Source organism: Nannobrachium achirus, assembly GCF_963921795.1.
Source record: "Nannobrachium achirus genome assembly, chromosome: 22".
Taxonomy (NCBI): domain Eukaryota; kingdom Metazoa; phylum Chordata; class Actinopteri; order Myctophiformes; family Myctophidae; genus Nannobrachium; species Nannobrachium achirus.
This window is the reverse complement of record NC_137829.1, coordinates 40,599,675-40,621,891: the sequence shown is the minus strand read 5'-3', so window position 1 is coordinate 40,621,891 and position 22,217 is coordinate 40,599,675. Positions and strand designations below refer to the sequence as shown.

At 40.0% G+C, this 22,217-nt stretch overlaps 1 protein-coding gene across 1 annotated transcript in view; it reads right to left on the bottom strand.

The window, feature by feature from the left end:
• LOC308307636 (protein NLRC3-like) overlaps positions 1-22,217 on the bottom strand; it is a gene marked incomplete at both ends in the record, with an annotated part of 62,898 nt that overhangs the window by 21,782 nt on the left and 18,899 nt on the right. Inside the window, 3 exons of the mRNA XM_080752901.1 lie at positions 145-201; positions 985-1,110; positions 1,707-1,994. Of these exons, the coding sequence (XP_080609027.1) occupies positions 145-201; positions 985-1,110; positions 1,707-1,994 (471 nt within the window). The remainder of the gene's footprint in view (positions 1-144; positions 202-984; positions 1,111-1,706; positions 1,995-22,217) is intronic.

The window sequence follows — 22,217 nt, the reverse complement described above, 5'->3', positions numbered from 1 at the left end:
ATTATATTCATTTACATATTCTGTTATCTGTATTCTTTTTCTTTTCATATTGCTGTTGTGTTTTGTGTTGTAATCTCGACACAGAAAAAATATTATTAATTAGACCACGTTACATCACAAACTGCAGTTTTCAAACTCACTCACCTTCAGGATCACGTTCACGCTTAGACTCAGGTGATGAAAACATCTTCCTGATACGATCTGAGATGAAATTCAAACACAGTGACAACATGACATGACAATGACAAACAGTAATATTAGCTGTGTTGAAGGCACAGCTAGTCTACCTCCACATATAAAAACAATACTTCCCCCAAAAAATCCCCCAACACTGTGTGAAAGTCACAGCCAAGAATGTGTGTTATACAACTGTGAGAGGATGGGCACAGCTGAGTGCATCTCTCCATTCCAAAATGTCTCCTTTCCGACATGTCACCATTCCGACACTAACACTATCTCTTACCGTAACCCTAGTGTTGCCACTCCGACAATAAGAAGTCACTGTCGGAGTAGCGACATGTCGGAATGGAGAGCGCCCCCCGGCACAGCTGAGTGAGGTTAGAAGAGCCAATTAAGCCACAGCCAATCAGCGACACGCAACAGACCCATGTGACTGAGTGTTACACCACAGTGTAAATTACAACTTTTTGTGACCTGCCTTCATGGATGGAATGGGAGGGAGGAACTATGGGAGGGAGGAACTGAAGTCGATAGGTAACAAAATGTTGTGTATTAGCGACGCGTGACAGACTCACTGACGGACATGAGGTGGAGGTTCTGATAGTAACTGTGACCTAACGGTCGCAACAAACAATTGAGTGCATGAATTCCACATAATCTCTAAAGTATGACATATTCCAGCATGTATAGATACGCCCACATACAGCACACATACTGTACAGCATATAACATTAAAGGTAGTGCAACGTCTGACCAACTAATGTTGTAAGTTATTTGTAACTTAAAATCAGTAGAGAAACTTACCACGAAATATCACCCCCAGCACCAATCCAACTGCAGCGATAACTCCTGCAACGATAACACCTCCCACAATGGCTGCTGTGGGTGTAGATATGGGTGTAGGTTTGGGTGTAGGTTCAGGTGGAGGTCCTGAGGAGAAAAAAGGGTTTAATCTGTTTCCAATTCAAGAAAAATAAACACATGTTCTGCATTTTGTTGACAAATTGGTTAAATAATGGAAATTATTTTAAACACACTCAAGAAAGTAACATATTTCCGGAAAGCAACTGGTTGCCCTGTATGTCTGGTCTAGCTAGCTGTTAGAATGAATAAGCTTCACAAAAATTAAACCTAAAACCTGATGCTTGGCTCGGTATATCATTTTAGAAAGAAGGATGATTTTATTTACAATGCAAATTACAATACATGTTTGTTTTAATTTCAATGCACTGCTATATGTTTCCACATATAGACTAGGTTATATAATTTTTTTTTAAACATAATTATTTACAATAAGGCTTAAGTGGTAAATTTCTATGAATTTAATACGCATGCACGGCACACACATGCACTGTTATTCAACGTTTTCACATGATATACAGTAAACTACATGGTATACAGTACATACCTTCATGATAAAGACTGTAACAGTGATTCAATGTGTTCACATGGTGTAGTAAACTACATACCTTCATGATAAAGACTGTAACAGTGATTCAATGTGTATGATGTAGTAAACTACATACCTTCATGATAAAGATAGTTGCGTTCAGGATCACTCCGCTCCATGCTGAACACGTTCTTCACTGCACAAGTTAATGTTTTAACTTTCCCATCTTTATCCCTGGTGACAGTCAGCTGATTAGAGTTTAGTCCAGAGTCAGACACCATCCATTCCCCTTCATCTTTCTTCCAGAGATAGGTGACTGGCCCTGACTCTGTGACCTCCCCACGCAAGACACAGTGCACTTCACAGCTGATGGAGTCAGAATCACAAGGTTCCTTGGTGCCCACCACTGCCTTTGGAACTTTCTCTGTTGAGGAAACAGAATAAAGACAACTTACTGCTGATGTTGTCTCCAGACTGCAGTTAAAACAAAACATGTTGGCTGTATGATCTTCTTCAGGTAAGGGTTATGTAGGCTATACTGTATATATAGCCTACATAACACACCCACCAGCGTCAAACAATGTGATCCACTATTTACAGTATGTATGTGTGCTGTTATTGATAGTAAAATATGTTATTAGATACCATTTTCAGTGTCAATGTCATGATGTTTTCGAACAACTAACTAACGCAGGAGAATGACCACTGAGAGATGCCAATCAGGTCATTATGTACAGGACACAGGATAACAAAACGCCAAACATACTATCTGCCCTTACGACTGGTGCCTGTAACACGAACACATCTGATATCCATTGCTCTACTGTACTTGTCATGTTTAACTTTGTCCAATCAGAATGTGACTAATATATTCTGTAAATCCATATATCTGTGAAATCATTATGCTTGTCACTCAGAGAGAAGCAACGATGGGTGATTTTGCTCTACTGTACTGCTGCTGTACAGTAATTTGAACTCTGACTAAACTTCAACACAAAACGCATATTCCCTGGTGTGGACATTCATCATTTCTTGTGTGGAGTATTTTATTATGATTGGGGAAAACTGTTTATCCATATGGAATATGATACATATTACCACCTGTTTTACTCAACCTTTAATTTATCTTTCTTGGTTTATTCTGGGTAATCCCTTATCCTCTTTACTTGAGTAAAAGTACTTTGATTACTCCCCCAGCAGGCTGAAACCGTTCCAAAAACAATTTATATGGCTGGGCTCATTCAAACCTTTTCAGTCAAATTCCACAATTATTACAACCCTACTGGGCTTATACGGGATTACACATTATGGAAAAAAAGGAAAAAAAAAGACATTATGATTATGTTATGTATTTTATTATTATTATTTTACTTCTTTAAAGTCTCTCTAACTTTAACTCTAATGTCTAACCATACACTCTACTTCTGTACTGTATATGATTATTGATTTTTATTGACCATTATTTTAACAAATTACCCTCCAAACATCAACAAAACAATTTTTGTCACACCCAATATTTTTGGCTGTGGCAAACGGGAGGGAATGTGTTGTGCTTGGAGAATTAATATTTAGGTTTTCATCTCATTTTATTCCAGAATATATATATTTAATTTTGCTTAACCGTGTTTAAATCTGTTTCCCCCTAACAGAACAAACTACAAACTTATTACAATTAGACACAAATCGTGTCCTTGGGTGATGTATATCTAAAACAAATCAAACATGTCTATACATAAATACACACAATGGTCTTAACTTCCAAGTAATTCTGATGTTTACTTTATTTTTCAGATTAATTGACTTATCTATTGACAGACGGTCCATATCTCTTCCCATGATCTGTGAGGGAGGATCATTTTTCGTGAGTACGAGGATTCAAGTCACATGAGTTCCTATATCATTTTTGTTAATATTTACAGTTGTCTTGTCCCAACATACAGCTCTCTTCTTTTGATAAGATCTCATAGCCTCGTCCTGGAAATGTTAAAAACTGAAATGTCCTATTCGTTATAAAACCTTACTGGAAATGATGAGGACAGAGGTCCTACCTTACTGTTGTGGAGTCAAAAAGTCCCCCCTGGCTGGGACACCCTGGCGAAGGTCATAGGTCAAGCAAGGAATGGACCATGACGCTCCACCACACTAATCAAATTTTCAAAATTCTACATTCGTCAATCTCAGGTGAAGCGACTTCACCAAACAAATTAAAAACGTCAAACATATATAGATATATATATTCTCTTTCATTAAATGCACTCTCTGTAGTGCACCCCACCATCAACCCAGGTGAGGCTGTGAAGAAACTTTGGAAAGATTCTAAATTTAGTGATAAAGTTTGTCATGGTGCGACAGGACAATGTTTGTTATTGATGGATCAAAGGTTTCCTTTTCCTATCAATATATTTTAAGGAACGTGTGATTTTCTCCTCTCTCTCATAAAAATATTCTAACTCATGTTAACTAAACGTTACAGGCCCCAAATTATAAGAGAAAATATCCTTGGTTTAATCTCAGACTGCCCTTTGACGCACTCCCCCTAATGATTCCAAATTATACAGTCCTTTATCTTTCATTATCAAAATATTTTCACCTTTGGTTGTATTCTGATTTAAATACCTTTAAAAATACTTAAATACCTTTGGAAATATACAGTTCTTTTAACTCTCCTCTTTAAAACTTAAAGCTATCGAAATGTTTATGTTGACTTAAAATTTTCAATGATTGTTTTCCGTTTCAAATACTTTTAAAAAGTTTAACCCATGTTTTCTTCCCTTGTTGTTTATGCTGCCTTGACATTTAACACTTCAAATGCTATCTCAGGAGGGAATTGATAGTAAAATATGTTATTGTTGTTTAACATGGTATAGATACCATTTTCAGTGTCAATGTCATGATGTTTTCGAACAACTAACTAACGCAGGAGAATGACCACTGAGAGATGCCAATCAGGTCATTATGTACAGGACACAGGATAACAAAACGCCAAACATACTGTCTGCCCTTACGACTGGTGCCTGTAACACGAAAACATCTGATATCCATTGCTCTACTGTACTTGTCATGTTTAACTTTGTCCAATCAGAATGTGACTAATATATTCTGTAAATCCATATATCTGTGAAATCATTATGCTTGTCACTCAGAGAGAAGCAACGATGGGTGATTTTGCTCTACTGTACTGCTGCTGTACAGTAATTTGAACTCTGACTAAACTTCAACACAAAACGCATATTCCCTGGTGTGGACATTCATCATTTCTTGTGTGGAGTATTTTATTATGATTGGGGAAAACTGTTTATCCATATGGAATATGATACATATTACCATCAGTTATGGTTTGGATTTGATTGATTGAAGACTTTATTAGAAGTTTGCATAGGAAAAGGTACAGTTTCATGACGGTACATTTCACTCGTACAAGGTCTACTAAAAGGAGATCCATGAAAAGACTAAGCTTATTTCCACTGGAAACCATTGAAGTATCTCATATAACATTGAATGACAGACAAATAGAACACAGTACTATGCAGTGGATATGTAAAGAAAAACAAAAAAGAAAACAGTAAGTCTAAACAAACAGTATATACAAAGAAGGGGCAGGGGAGGGTAGGGTTGGGCTAGGTTAGTTTTTTTTACCAGTTGCGAACGGCTGCTGCCTGTAAGTGGTTTTTCAGGGCAATTTTAAAGGATGCTAGTGATCCACACTCCTTTATGACCTTCGGTAAGGCTTTCCACATTTTGGTGGTATAGCAGAAAAAAGAGTTTGACCCTTTGTTGGTTTTGACTCTGGGTTGAAAGTGATCTGTGGCGCTGCCTCTGGTGTTGTAATTATGGACATCCTTAATGTTTATAAAGTATTTTGACTGGTACTTGGGTATCATAGTGGTGTAGTGTATCTTGTACATAAAGCCATAGTCACAATACATGTTCATTTCATGATAGACCCATGACCTTCACAGGACACAGTTCATACTCACTCATCTGTTTAACCGTTGTCTTGCTCAGCAGTCGACCGTTGATGTGCACAGAGTAGTCTCCACCATCTTCTATGGTCATATCGTTGATGACCAACAGTCCAGTTTCTTTATCCAGTTCTGTGCGTTTTTTAAATGTCCCATAGTATTCCACATCAGGACCAAAACCCAAATCCCATTCTGCTGCTTTATTGGGTTCATGTTTCCACAGGATGCTAGTGATGGGTTTAGTAACAGAGCTGGTATCTGGAAGCAGGCGAAGGACTCCTTGTGGTGGAATGTAAATCACATCTTGTTGAGCTGTGGAGAGAAGATTATTTCAGTCAAGTTCAGTTAAAGTATCATTAACGTTGTTGCTGATACATATGGAGGAATTAGCAGTAAAAAAAAAAAAGTAGCAATGCCAGACAAAAGTAAAAAAAAATGTGTAAAGTATGTGTCATATTTCAGTACTCAACCAGTAAAAAACTGTTCATGCTACAAGATTCAAAACTATGTACAGTAGCAGTATTCATAATAGTACTAAAGTCAATGCAATGATCATCAGTACACATCAGTGCACCATTCCCATACCATGAGTCTACCAACCGCAACGGCACATACCTCACAGCCCTTCTCATGGAACACCAGCTCCTGGCAGCGAACACCATGTTCCGGAAGAGAACAGGGAAGAGATGGACTTTCCGAGACCGAGCCTCACGGCCTGGGGAGCAACCTAGGCTTTATCAGTTGGACTATATCCTAGTGACGCAAAAGTGGAGGAATTCCATCCTGAACGCTGAGCCATACAGCACGTTCAGCTCTGTAGGCTCTGATCACCGTGTGGTCTCCATGAGGGTGCGACTGAGCCTCAGGGTCCCCAAGCCAAGCCCCAAGATTCGGCATGACTGGAAGGCATTCACGACCAATCCGGGCCTTCAAACCAGGTACACGGAGGAAGTCAGGAAGCGCTTTCGGCAGCTTGATAGGGGAGAGGAGCCCAGCCGTGAATATGGGAGATTCATCACAGCGAATGAGGAGGCGACCAGACTGTGCGTACCAGTGTTGAACAGAGTAAGAGCACCACCACGGTCCAGACATCCGAAGGTTGTAGCAGCACGAGGCAGGATGGAGGAAGCACGACTCAACTTTGAGCGTGAACCAACAGAGGAGGGTCGCGAGACACTGAACGAAGCCAAACAGTCTCTCTTCAGCACCTACGACACCATCAAAGGGGAGGAAGTGATGGAAAGTGTGCGAAGAGTGCAGGCAGCGCAAGGTGAAAGGCAATACGGGGAGGCCTGGAAGGTAATAAATGAGATGACAGGGCGGAAGAGGGCCAAGGAGGGCCAGGTTGAGGGACACAGCCCAGAGGAGAGAGTGGCAACATGGTTCGACCACTTCCAAAGGCTCCTGGGAACATCAGTGGAAGAGGGAGTGGAGAGAAATATACCAACAGTCCTCCAGGGCCTGAACATCAACGATGGACCCTTCACAATCAGCGAGCTCGCCAGGGCAAAATCCACCCTGAGAGAGGGAAAAAGCGCTGGGCCAGATGGCATACCTCCAGAGGTCTTGAAGAACTGCGACCTAGACAACCTCATCCTAGACTTTTGCAACAATGCTCTACAGCACAACAAGCAACCTGAAATATGGTCTCTGTCTAACATCATCCCGGTGCCTAAAGCTGGGGACCTCTCAAAGCCAGACAACTACAGAGGCATCAGCCTGACATGTATCACTGCTAAGGTCTTCAACCGAATGATACTGAACAGGATACGGCATGCCATCGACCCTCACCTGAGAGAGAACCAAAATGGTTTTCGAGAGGAGAGAACAACCGTAGCACAGATCCTGGCATTAAGGAGATTAATAGAGGAGGTGAAAAAGGACAACCTAGCAGCTGTACTGTGCTTCATTGACTTCAAAAAGGCTTTTGATTCTATCCACAGAAGCAAGATGGTGAAGATCCTTGAGGCCTACAATGTCCCTCCCAACATTCTCCGGGCTATCGAGACCATGTACGCAAGAACAAGGGCCAAAGTGGTGACCCCAGATGGCAGCAGTGAGGTGTTTGACATCCGAGCTGGTGTAATGCAAGGAGACACCCTAGCCCCCTACCTCTTCATCATAGTTCTAGATTATGCGCTCAGGAAAGCCATAGGTGGACGAGAACAAGAGCTTGGCTTCACGCTAACACCAAGGAGGTCAAGGCGGCATCCCGCAGTAGTTCTGACAGACCTGGACTATGCGGACGACATCAGCCTGCTCTCCGACAGCATGGAACAAGCACAAGAACTCCTGAACAGGGTGGAGATAGAGTGTGCCAAAGTTGGTCTCAGGCTAAATGCTAAGAAAACTGAGGTTATCACCTATAACCTACCTGATCACTCACCTCTGACAACAACAGAAGGAGCTGTGTTGAAGTCAAGGACTTCAAGTACCTGGGCGCATGGGTCGACTCAACTGAGAAAGACCTCAAAGTAAGGAAGGCACTCGCTTGGAGGGCCCTGAACGGCATGAACAGTGTATGGAACTCTAGCCTCCCCCGCCAAATCAAACTTAGCTTCTTCTTCGCAACAGTGGAGTCTGTTCTCCTCTATGGCAGTGAATGCTGGACCCTGAAGCCAACCCTGCAGAAGTCTCTAAATGGGTGCTACACTAGAATGTTGCGTGCAGTACTCAACATCAACAGGAGTGCACATGTTACCAACAGGAGCCTGTATGAGGGTATACCAAGGGTAAGCGAGAAAATTGCCACCAGAAGAATGAGACTAGCAGGACACTGCCAAAGACACCAGGAACTTCCAGCCAGCAAATTGGTACTGTGGGAGCCAACACATGGGCACCGGTCGCGAGGACGTCCCACAAAAACATACGTGGACGTACTCAAGGAAGACGTAGGGACACAGAACACCAATGAGCTGGCCAGATGTATGGAGAACCGAGATGACTGGAAACAACGATGGAGGGCTCGTCTGAGGACGACCTAGATAGATACACAGTAGCAGCAGTACACCATTGTTACCAGTAGAGGGCAATGTGACTCCACACATAAACTGTTAGCCCCCTTTCTACACACAGTGAACAATGTGACCATGTAGACATTATTTCAAAGGTTTACAGATTTGTTAAATATAAATAGAAGATCAGTTTAACAACATTTTGAAACAGCCATTAGTTTCAGCTTGACAATAACAAGCTAAAACTGACAATGAATTCCACCTGACAGTGACTGTACATGATAGTTACTTTGTAGATTTTTAATATTATTACAAAACATAGCCTACATCAAGCCCTTCAACCCAATTTACATTTCGAGCTTTTGAAAATGGGACTTCTTGCATGATGACCACCAGCAGGTATTTGGTGCCCGTGGGGGGGGGGGGGGTTTGCCTCTGGGCTACTATTTGGATATATACAGTAGTTGGTTTTCAAAGCAGCTTACAGGTGACAGGCATGAATCAGACATGAATCAAGGTGTGTCCTACATGTTACAAATGTTAGCCAGTGGCATATAGCCAGCATGGAGGCAGAGAGGCCTCCCCAACCACAACCAAGTGTGATCTCACTTCCCTTAGAAAAACAATGACTGCCTAACCTAAATCTAATTCTTGGTTACGCTACTGTCAGTAGCAACGTTGGCAATGTTTCAACTGTTTCAACTGAAACGGGACCCTCCCTCCTTGGGCCCCCGACTGACGGTCAGTCAGTCATTTTTTAGGGCTCCCAGACCCAGAATGTTATAAAGTTTATTTATCCACCAACCTGATGTCAGAAAGTGTTCAGCAGCCATGAACACACACACCAACCACAGCGCTGTGAGGGGACCAGTCTTCATGTTGAACATCGATCACTGATCACCAATCAATAGAGATTCAATACCAACGAACGACTCAGAACACGACCGACGTTACTCACAACCACGTTAATGGTGGAGTGATTTATTCATTTCCGTCCCTTGACTTGTTTTGTTAGGCCCCGCCTGTTGGATCCTACTGTATTATCGTCTCTGTCAGGTGGAAAGCTTGTATGTCCAAATTAAACTGAAATAGAAAAATAAAAGAAGGAATCCGTGTTCGATGATCCAATGTAGTTAATTAGTCACAAGCTGCTGTTAATAATTTTCATTGATTAAATACGTATCTTGTAAATCAAGCTGTGAGCTTTTTCACTACTTTTTGAATATGACGATACAAGGTTTCTGCCCGACAGCGACTGATAAATATAAAATACAAATAAAAGAAATAGAACCTTTACTAAAATATAAGAGAAGTAGGATCCGAGAGATGATGAGGTAGTATGTTTCCAGCAGCTTTATTCAAAGAAGCATCAAAAACAAAGTCCAGGATAGCATCAGAATCAAGTAACAAGGACACAAGGGTCCTAAGCACTGGCATAACCTCACGGCCGGCAGGCTCAACTGAGTTCCTCATGTCAAATTAGAGTCGGTTTAAATACAGTCACAATAAACAAATCATGGCCTACAGACAGACAAATGGTTCAAACAGGAGGTAAGACTTGATCAAAGGACAGGAAGAATAGGCTACTCAAAGGACACAGTGATACAGTAAATATAGCATTGATCAGGCAGGGAACAAATAGATCAAGAGAGGTTTACATATAGGTGTGACATCCTCAGGCCAGCAGATTGCAGAGTGACAGATGGTCTGGAGGAGACATCATTTTAGTTTTTAAGTTCACCTTGATATTAAACAAACTATTACATGTTTAAACAAAGATATCCTATTTATCAGCGACAATATTTGTCATTTAATCAGTTGACTGTAGTGTGCACACCGTGCATCCACACGGTGCTTATCAAACCTGTGTTGGGAAATGTCTTCACATTCCACAGTTATGACTGTTTACGTTGCTATGGATACATATAAATGTGATATGGACCCGAGTCTGAATAACAGGGTTCCCACACCTTTTTACTAATTGATTTCCAAAACCTTTACAGAATATTTAACCCAATTTCCAGGACTATATAACAATAATTCAGCTCAATAACAGGTTGCTTACTCCTATGCGCAGTGCCCAAAGACAGGTAGTGTATGCCAGTGGTTCTCAACCTTTTCAGGTCGTGACCTCCGAAATAATCATGTTTTAACTGGGGACCCCGGCACCCTGACGAGCACTAAGAGTTAAGGAATCTTGTATAACACGGTTCTATTGTGAAAATAGCCGATCTACATGCTCAAGCAATAGCATGTAGATCTGCTATTTTCACAATTTCTGCCTCTAATATTTGACTATTTGGCCCATGTTTAATTTGTCATTTCAGAGGTATTAACAAAATCAATAACCAAAGACAATGCATAGCTATTTTTTCACGGACCTTCCAGGACCCTTGATAAATTCTAAAACTTTTCCAGTACTGGAAAAATATTTTTCTAATTGTGGGCTCGCCTGGAAGGCGAGCACACGTATGTTATCTTCATTATTTATAGTCAGTCAGTCAGTATCTCCTCAAAACTTTGGCGCGATTCATCTCCTAAACGCTTACACCTTTAAACACCATTCAAATTTTTATGTGTTCAGCTTACTGAGGACACGTGTGCTTGTACTTTTGGTTTTGAAATGTTTTGTAGTTTAATTATAAAAAAATAAAAATGTTTAACTTTAAGCATCCAATGCATTTCCAATGGGTTTACTGAGTGGGGAGAGAGTGAGACAGGGGAAAGGGACCCATGTTTATATTAAGTCGCTGTGGCTGCAATATTCACACTTCAGATATGCTATTTATATCAATGTGTTCACACAGGTCTGCTTTCTGATTTGATCCAAATGTCTAAGCTGTGTGATGTATAAAACTATAGTTATAGTTAAAACTATAAATAAATGTCCCTCTCCACTCTACTGATTGACACAGCTGTGATTAAAGGCTTGGCTGTCATTGGCTGTTCTGTGGTGATGTAGCCTTACATAAGTCGGCCTGCAGTGACAATGCGAAAGTCTCGGCAGAGACGTCTTAATGTAAGGCTAGTGGTGCTGCAAAGTAACCAAGTACATTTACTCAAGTATATACAAACAAGTACTTGTACCTACAGTACAATTTTTAGGTACTTTTACTCTAATGTCCATTTTTGTTACTTATACTCTACTATAAATACAGCATTTGACAGCTTCAGTTACTTTTTATTTTGCAGATTTTATTATTAATAATAATAATAATTATTAACACGCACGCACGCACGCACACACGCACACACACACGCATACACACACACTGACACACAAACAACTGTTACTGTGTTACTGTGGAGACGTTTGCTTGTATTTGTCTTTGACACATGTTTTGTAGTGTTTTAGAAATCTAACTTAAAAAGAATAAGGTTCCCGGGCGATGGGATTTACAGTATATATCCTAGAACCCGCAGGGACACTCTGTGTGGTTGTCAGGGAGATATCACAACCAATGCGTTTCCAAATCAGACGATCAACCGAAGTGGACCCACCTGGCAAAACCACACCCCAAACACTTTAAAAGCCATGAATTTCAGCCTGTCTGCATTTGAATCCTAGTATATCCCATATCCATTTGGATCAGCATGTCCCGTACTGTATACCAACTTTTACTTTACACTTTTGTTACTTATACTCCACTGCAATTGCATTTGGCAGCTTTAGTTACTTGTTACTTTGCAGATTTTATTATTAATACAAAACATACGGTAGATGAATCACTTAATACTTTGTCTAATTGTAAGAAGCTGATCTACAATGTGACATTGCGACATGTTGTGATCTTGTAGATCTGCTGTTTTTAAAAAGCTTGTCAATATTAGGACCATCTGCGTACTATTACTTTGATGTGGTTTGCTGGTTTGCAAAGTGTAGTTCAGGGACCCCTAGGACACACACACACACACACACACACACACACACACACACACACACACACACTCTACTGGTCTCGAACTTTTGTTGTTGGTTACCCGTCCACATTATATTTTAATTGTATTTTGATTTAATTGTCCATACCGTTAAAGGACCAGGTCACCTCTGGGACAACCAGATCTTATTTTATTGTTGTGTGGGACACGATCAACACAATCCTGTAATTTCTTGTGTTCAATCTGTGTTTTTAGATATTTTAGTATTTCAGCATGCTACAACTGGTCATATGATGCTTTGTAGCATGATATTGCATCATCTCATGCATCATATGATGCAAAATGCATCATATGACCAGTTGTAGCATACTGAAATACTAAAATATCTAAAAACACAGATTGAACACAAAGAATAACTCAACATTGTGTTGATCGTGTCCCCACACAACAATAAAATAAGATCTGGTTGTCCCAAAGGTGACCTGGTCCTTTAAGTTCATGTAATAACACTGCTTGTCTACATTGTATTTGCATTACCATTTTACGTCAGTAAAATTAAAGAGAGCATTGCCTGGGAACTTGACACTTTTACTATTATTGTTTTGGGTTGGAAGCGAGCCCACACTGTTTCGAAGGAACAGTTTTTCTAGTTTAAAATATTTCCCTGGGAACCCTGGAATAAAGATTGATTATTATACTGTAAGACCACGATGGAAACTATGGAAAGCTAAATCTGCCATATATAGAAATAAATAAATACATGAATAAATGAGACTATAAAGACAGAAATACAAAGTTAAATAAATAAATATGCAAAGAAATGTAAAAATGTATAATGAAATGTATATATTTATGTAACATTTCATTTAATTAAGTGTGCCATGCAACGCAATGGCAAAACACTTATTGTAATCCGCCATACATTATTAAGTGTGCCTGCCATGCAACACAATGGCAAAACACTTATTGTAATCCGCCATACTTAATTAATTAATGATAATAATAAAAATGATCCCACAAATTTGGTCCGGTAATAACTGCCGCACAATTTACGCCACCGCCGCAATATATACATCAAAACGTGCGGCTCGGCCGGGAATGGTGTGCTATTACTTTTCTTTCCGATCCGCGTTACCATTGCGACGTAATTCGCAAAAAACGACTTTGAATGGGGGACTCCGAAAAAAAAACAGAAACTTTGGCGCCACATAACTCTGCCATACTTTTGCCTAGCAACGTCATTTTAAATGTAAAATGCTCACACAACTTTGGTCTTTTTCCGACCAATAGGGATGAGCTGTAATTGATTAAGCCCCGCCCCCTCTATAACAGGAAGTGCCCTTCACCAAACAGGAAGTGCCTCTATAACTCATGAACCGTTTGTCGTACAGACTCACGGCTGGTGTCATACATTTTTTTTTTCTCAAAAAAATTTTTTTCTCAAAAAATTTTTTTTCTCAAATTTTTTTTTTCTCAAAAATTTTTTTTTCTCAATTTTTTTTTCTCAAAATTTTTTTTTTCTCAAATTTTTTTTCTCAAATTTTTTTTTTCTTAATTTTTTTTTCTCAAATTTTTTTTTTCAATTTTTTTTTTCTCAAAAATTCTTTTTTCTCAAATTTTTTTTTTCTCCAAATTTTTTTTTCTCAAAATTTTTTTTTATCAAATTTTTTTTTCTCAAATTTTTTTTTTCTCAACATTTTTTTTTCTCAAAAATTTTTTTTCTCACATTTTTTTTTCTCAATTTTTTTTTTTTCTTACAAAACAATTTTTTCTCAAAAAACTGTTGTTAAAGTGCGACCCGTGATAACGGCCAAAAATGCTAATGTTAATAACGCTAATGCTAACACCAACCGCTACACAAGGTTGCACAGACTTAGCGAGCTGCAGGCACACTTAAAATTTCTTAGACATTTTCTTTTCGAGTTAAGTGTGCCTGCCATGCAATGGCAAAACACTTATTGTAATCCGCCATACTTAAGTCATTAAGTTCCTTGCAAACTTGGTGCGCTAATAACTGCCGCACAATTTACGCCACCGCCGCAATATATACATCAAAACGTGCGGCTCGGCCGGGAATGGTGTGCTATTACTTTTCTAAGAGAAAAGTTGTATCGTTTAATTGATATTAATTTATTAGTGAATTAATTTTACCCATTGACTTATAATGGGAATCGCAAAAACTCACATTCAATATTTTTTTTCTCGCAAACCATAGGGGCTACAGTTTCAAAACTTGGAGAGGAGATTTATAAAGATATCAAGGATTAAAGGAGCCCGTTTTGTAAGAAGTAGCCATAAATCACAAACGAAACATCCAGTCCACACCAAATTTTAACCACAAGTGGGGGGCGCTATACTGAACATATACCCAAAAGCATTTCCACTTCGACCCATAGGGGGCACCACAAACGCGCAAAACGTATCCGTTTCATGCCAAAACGTAACCGTTTCATGCCAAAACGTGTTTTTCAGGGGGAACGACCCTCTCAAGACGAAACACTAACACCAACCGCTACACAAGGTTGCACAGACTTAGCGAGCTGCAGGCACACTTAAAATTTCTTCGAAATTTTCTTTTCTAGTTTCAGTCTATTTGCACCACTTAAAAATAAAAGTATTGCGTAAAAGAACAGAGAAGGCCCAAGAATAGTTAGAGCTTGCTTCCAGTGAGCCAACAATTAGGCCCATGACACCACATAAAAATATATTTCCAACTGATTGTCCATTTGCTGTAGGCTACGTAACCTTTATAAATGTAGGCCTATTTTCTTTAGAAATTATTTCACATTAGGACATAATGATCATTAATACTCAGAGCATAACCCATTATAACTCTATGGCATAACCCCACATCTCTCGCAGACTTCCTCCCCAGTCAGAGTTAGGAGTTGAATAAATGTATAATTATGTGCAGGATGTAATTCTGTACAGATGTGAAGATAAATTAATTTAACTGACTAAACTTTAATTCAATTTTACATTATGCCACTTAATGCCAGACTTGCCAGTGTGTCAGTGATCAATGTGCCAATGTTTGCTTTGCACCCGTGCCTAAGGTTGCCTATGTCTGTCGTTTATATAAAACTGCAGGCATACTTGGCACTGGGCTACATTAATATTATAAGTTGTATCTGCAAAGCAACTAGTAACTTAAGTTTTCAATTAAATAGTGTAGAAAAAGTACAATTTTTGGGTCCGAGATGTAGTGGAGTTGAGGTAAAAGTTTTGGAAATTGGAAATACTCAAGTACAAATACCTCAAAATTGTACTTACATGAGGAAATGTTTTTAGTTACTTTCCACGGCTGTTTTATTTTTTTTTATTTTTTTAAGATTTGTTTTATGCCTTTTATTAGGGCAGACTGGGCAGTAGACTGACAGGAAATGGGGGAAGAGATGGCGAGTGACATGCGGCAAAGGTCATCCGGATCGGGAATCGACCAAGCCCCCAGAACCCAGGGCTAGATTTGAAGCAACCCCGATGGTGGCCAAAGTTGGAACTGCAGCCTAAACACGCATTTTGACCCCGCCCTCTCCACTCCAGACAATCCTTCCTCTGAGCGGAGAGCAGCGTGATGTCATTTTTGGCCACTAGGTAGTGGCCAATTTCCCCCAGAATGCACCTGGATTAGCTTCATGCTAGCATGTAGCCGTTGCTTCAAAACGCCACTGAGCACTTGCATTGAAATGATAGTGGGGGCGGGGCCGGTCCGCTCTCTATTTTATATATACTCTATGGAATCGACCCAGCGCCGCCGCCAGGCATCCATGCCTATGTGGCAATGCCTAAGTGGTATGTGCCTGGACCAGTAGGCCAGCGGGCGCCCCGCCCCTCCACTGCTGGTTTTGAGTAAGGATCTGCAAACCTCAATGGACTGGGCAGATATGGGAAGGGGAGAGGCAGGTTGTTCCAGAGCCTGGGGGCAGCAACAGCAAAGGTGTGGCCACCCCTAGTCCTTTTGCTAGTCTTTGGAACGACCAGTACGGCCGCGCTCACACATGTGCGTCACGCATCATCATCTTATCGTCTGAGAATGGCCACTGGGGGCGCCGTACTAATGCATTGTCAATGGAAGGTTGTTTGGTTTTTTGTCGTTGCCGTGTCTCTAGCTCAACCGCAGCCTGTACGCTCTTGAAGAGACACGGCAACGACAAAACACCAAACAACCTTGCATTGAGAATGCATTAGTACGGCGCCCCCAGTGGCCATTCTCAGACGATAAGATGATGATGCGTGACGCAGATGTCTGTGCGGCGCCTAAGGACTGATCGGCAGACCTCAGAGCCGAGGCAGGGGTGTATGCTTCCAGGAGCTCAGGGAGGTACAGCGGAGCTATATTAGCCAGTTTTTTGTGGCTTTTTATGCATTTATTGATAGGACAGTAGACTGACAGGAAGTGGGGAGAGAGATGGGGAGTGACACGCAGCAAAGGTCGCCAGGATCGGCCCTCGCAAAACGCCGTCCAGGCATCAGAGCCAATGTGGTATACGCACCTGGACCAGTAGGCCAGCGGGCGCCCCCAAGTTTATAGATTTCAAAGCTAATGAAAGAACCTTAAAGACAGAGTGCCATGATTTTTTGCAATGAAATTATACTTTTTCATGGGACAACACTGAAGAAATGACACTTTGATACAATTTAAAGTAGTCAGTGTACAGCTTGGATAACAGTGTAATTTTTATTGTCCCCTCAAAATAACTCGACACACAAAGTTGACATTACAGAGTTGTGATGTCGTCATGGAGGAGTGGAAGAGGATTCCAGTGGCAACCTGTGAAGCTCTGGTGAACTCCATGCCAGAGAGGGTTAAAGCAGTGCTGGAAAGTAACGGTGGTCACTCAAAAAATAATTATTGACACTTAGGTTCACTTTTGTTGCCAGCAGTTTAGACATTAATAACTGAGTTGAGTTATTTTGAGGGGACAATACACAATTACACTGACAACTTTACAATCAAAGTGTCATTTCTTCAGTGTCGTCCCATGAAAAGATATAATTAAATATTTGCAGAAATGAGAGGGGTGTACGCACTTTTGTGAGATATAGTGTGTATATCATGTACTGTAATTTCTTGATTTTGTTCTCACATGAATTATAGTAAACCATGTCTATTTCTTTTATCAGACTGTCATTTTTCAGCCAACCTGTAATGCTTTGAATGTGCTACTTACTGCCTTATTCACAGTTCAAAGGACAAAAGTACAGGTAGTTGCCAAAGGCCAAGCTTTCAAATTAATTTGGTTGAATTTCAAACAAAATGTATTCTAAATCAAAACTCACTCCCAAATGATATCAACCGGTATCAGCGTAGGGTTAAACAGGCTGTGATGAGATCATATCTCTTATCCAAGCATGTGTTTAATGTTACCCAGGTCAACACAGTATAACTCACTTATATTAATCCGTTTTTTGGACTGAGTTCCATTTTCCTCCGTTGATGCATGAGGTGGAACTATATGAGGTGGAACTATATGCTACTCACCAAGGTTATTATAGTAAACGAAAACTAACTAAAAAACGAAAACTAGAATGGAAAAACATTTCAGTTAACTGAAATAAAAATAAAAACTAAGCTTTTTAAAAAAACGAAAACTAACTGAAACAGTATTATGTGTTTACAAAACTAACTAAAATAAACTAAAATTATAGAGAAAATCTCCTTAGTTTTCGTCTTTTGTCTTTTGTGGAAATAAAAAATAAAAAACACCAGTTGGTGAGGTCAAAGAGAGAAGTTGTATGTCTCAACATTCCTGCCACTCTCAACAATATGATGTTTTGTTGATTTTCTTTTTAAATGGGGACCCCCTGGAACCACCTCAAGGACCCCTAGAGTTCCCCAGGCCCTACCTTGTAAACCGGAGCATACATATTTTGCTAAATGCCTGTTGCCATTGGTTACGGTTTTAACTGTGTCAGCTGACCACATGTACTTCTTAAGAAGAAAAGTATGTTTGTTACTTCCTCAATTCTCACATATTACTGTACATTCTGTGGTAAACTGTCTATTCCACACACGCAAACACACACACGCACGCACGCACGCACGCACGCACGCACGCACGCACGCGCGCGCACACACACACACACACACACACACACACACACACACACACACACACACACACACACACACACACACACACACACACACACACACACACAGGCCGAAGCAAGTGTCAAATTGTATTTGAGGAAGTGAAACTTCCTAATTCTGTTCAGATCACAATTTCTGCCAGATATGCAAATTCAGTGACCAAGACATGGTCAGTGAAATGAGCTTAATAATGCTTAATAATGAATTAAACATATTATTAGCAAAGCATTTTTACAAAACAAAACAGAATATTGAATCAATATTTAGAAAAAGCATACATAATTAGTAATAAAATAATGAATAATAATGAATAGATGAGGCCTGTCAGCAGAACCTACTGTAGCAAACTGACAGTTTAAAGCGTGACTTGCATGATGGTGTAAATTATAAACCACACTTCACTTCACACCCTTATGAATGTGTCTGTTTACTTGTGCTGACAACTTCATTTGTTACTTTAGGGGCATTTTGTACTTTTCAGAAAAAAATACTTTATTTAATACTGGGCAATATTGCTCATGCTTATAGGAAAAAATTTAAATCAGAAATGGGGGAAGAGATGGCGAGTGACATGCGGCAAAGGTCATCCGGATCGGGAATCGACCAAGCCCCCAGAACCCAGGGCTAGATTTGAAGCAACCCTGATGGTGGCCAAAGTTGGAACTGCAGCCTAAACACGCATTTTGACCCCACCCTCTCCACTCCAGACAATCCTTCCTCTGAGCGGAGAGCAGCGTGACGTCATTTTTGGCCACTAGGTAGTGGCCAATTTCCCCCAGAATGCACCTGGATTAGCTACATGCTAGCATGTAGCCGTTGCTTCAAAACGCCACTGAGCACTTGCATTGAAATGATAGTGGGGGCGGGGCCGGTCCGCTCTCTATTTTATATATACTCTATGGAATCGACCCAGCGCCGCCGCCAGGCATCCATGCCTATGTGGCAATGCCTAAGTGGTATGTGCCTGGACCAGTAGGCCAGCGGGCGCCCCGCCCCTCCACTGCTGGTTTTGAGTAAGGATCTGCAAACCTCAATGGACTGGGCAGATATGGGAAGGGGAGAGGCAGGTTGTTCCAGAGCCTGGGGGCAGCAACAGCAAAGGTGTGGCCACCCCTAGTCCTTTTGCTAGTCTTTGGAACGACCAGTACGGCCGCGCTCACACATGTGCGTCACGCATCATCATCTTATCGTCTGGAATCAATATTTAGAAAAAGCAAACATAATTAGTAATAAAATAATGAATAATAATGAATAGATGAGGCCTGTCAGCAGAACCTACTGTAGCAAACTGACAGTTTAAAGCGTGACTTGCATGATGGTGTAAATTATAAACCACACTTCACTTCACACCCTTATGAATGTGTCTGTTTACTTGTGCTGACAACTTCATTTGTTACTTTAGGGGCATTTTGTACTTTTCAGAAAAAAATACTTTATTTAATACTGGGCAATATTGCTCATGCTTATAGGAAAAAAATAAAATCAGACAATATTTTTCTGAACTTTTTTTTTTTTTTTTTTTAACATGCCCATTACAGTTTAGGCATTTAGCATTAATTGAATACTTGTGGTTCAAGAACAGGACATCATTCTCACATAGAGCTGAACACACGTGAACATACATGAACGTCACATATGAATTTACACTTGAACGCATACACTACGACAGAGGTTTTCAAACACAGGTGGAATGGGGCTTCGGAAAGGGGGTGTTAGAAGTGGGGGTGACTGTGTGTCTGTGTTCTGGCATAATACTGTGTATTTCTGTGCATCTATGCTTCCGGGTCAAAATGACCCGAACAGCACTAAAGGTTCAAAAAATATGAAAATATGAGGGGGGTGCAGCATGGGTGTAGTGCAAAAATATTTTTTTTACATGTTCATCTCAGAAGAATCTTTAAGGCCAGTGAGTTTCAGGTGGAAAAAATGTAACTTCTACGTTTTTTTTTCCAAATGAAAAAGAATCTTTAAAGCAGGTGAGTTTCAGGTGGAAAACATTTTAACTTCTACCTTTCTTTTTTCAAATGAAAATGTAAAACGGGTCAAAATGACCCGAACAGCACTTAAGGGTTAACTGGGGACCCCCTGGAAACACCTCAAGGACCCCTAGAGTTCCCCAGGCCCTACCTTGTAAACCGGAGCATACATATTTTGCTAAATGCCTGTTGCCATTGGTTACGGTTTTAACTGTGTCAGCTGACCACATGTACTTCTTAAGAAGAAAAGTATGTTTGTTACTTCCTCAATTCTCACATATTACTGTACATTCTGTGGTAAACTGTCTATTCCACACACGCAAACACACACACACACACACACACACACACACACACACACACACACACACACACACACACACACACACACACACACACACACACACACACACACACACACACACACACACAGGCCGAAGCAAGTGTCAAATTGTATTTGAGGAAGTGAAACTTCCTAATTCTGTTCAGATCACAAACAATTTCTGCCAGATATGCAAATTCAGTGACCAAGACATGGTCAGTGAAATGAGCTTAATAATGCTTAATAGTGAATTAAACATATTATTAGCAAAGCATTTTTACAAAACAAAACAGAATATTGAATCAATATTTAGAAAAAGCATACATAATTAGTAATAAAATAATGAATAATAATGAATAGATGAGGCCTGTCAGCAGAACCTACTGTAGCAAACTGACAGTTTAAAGCGTGACTTGCATGATGGTGTAAATTATAAACCACACTTCACTTCACACCCTTATGAATGTGTCTGTTTACTTGTGCTGACAACTTCATTTGTTACTTTAGGGGCATTTTGTACTTTTCAGAAAAAATACTTTATTTAATACTGAGCAATATTGCTCATGCTTATAGGAAAAAATGAAAATCAGACAATAATTTTATGAACTTTTTTTTTTTTTTTTTTTTTTAACATGCCCATTACAGTTTAGGCATTTAGCATTAATTGAATACTTGTGGTTCAAGAACAGGACATCATTCTCACATAGAGCTGAACACACATGTGAACACACATGAACGTCACATATGAATATACACTTGAACGTATACACTAGGACAGAGGTTTTCAAACACAGGTGGAATGGGGCTTCGGAAAGGGGGTGTTAGAAGTGGGGGTGACTGTGTCTGTGTTCTGGCATAATACTGTGTATTTCTGTGCATCTATGCTTCCGGGTCAAAATGACCCGAACAGCACTAAAGGTTCAAAACATATGAGGGGGGTGTAGCATGGGTGTAGTGCAAAAATATTTTTTTTACATGTTCATCTCAGAAGAATCTTTAAGGCCAGTGAGTTTCAGGTGGAAAAATGTTTAACTTCTACCTTTTTTTTCCAAATGAAAATGTAAAACGAACAGCACTTAAGGGTTAAACTATACTTTATCCGGAGCTTTTTTAATCTCACCCCTGACAAATACCCTTATATTACATAAAAGACTAAAACTAACACTAAAACTAATAAAAACTAAACTAAAACTAAGCATTTTCAAAAAATAAAAACGAAACGAAACTAGCAACCTCACTTTAAAAACGAATTAAAACTAAACTGTAATGAAAAACAAAACCTCAAAACTAATAAAAATAAAAACTAATGGAAAAATCCAAAACTATTATAACCTTGCTACTCACTGATGATGGTACAGTCAGAGCTGGACCTGTCTTATACAGTGGCGGGAAGTAACTTAATACATTTAGGCTACTCAAGTACTGCACCCAAGACAAGTCAGCGTTGATTTCGTAGACTA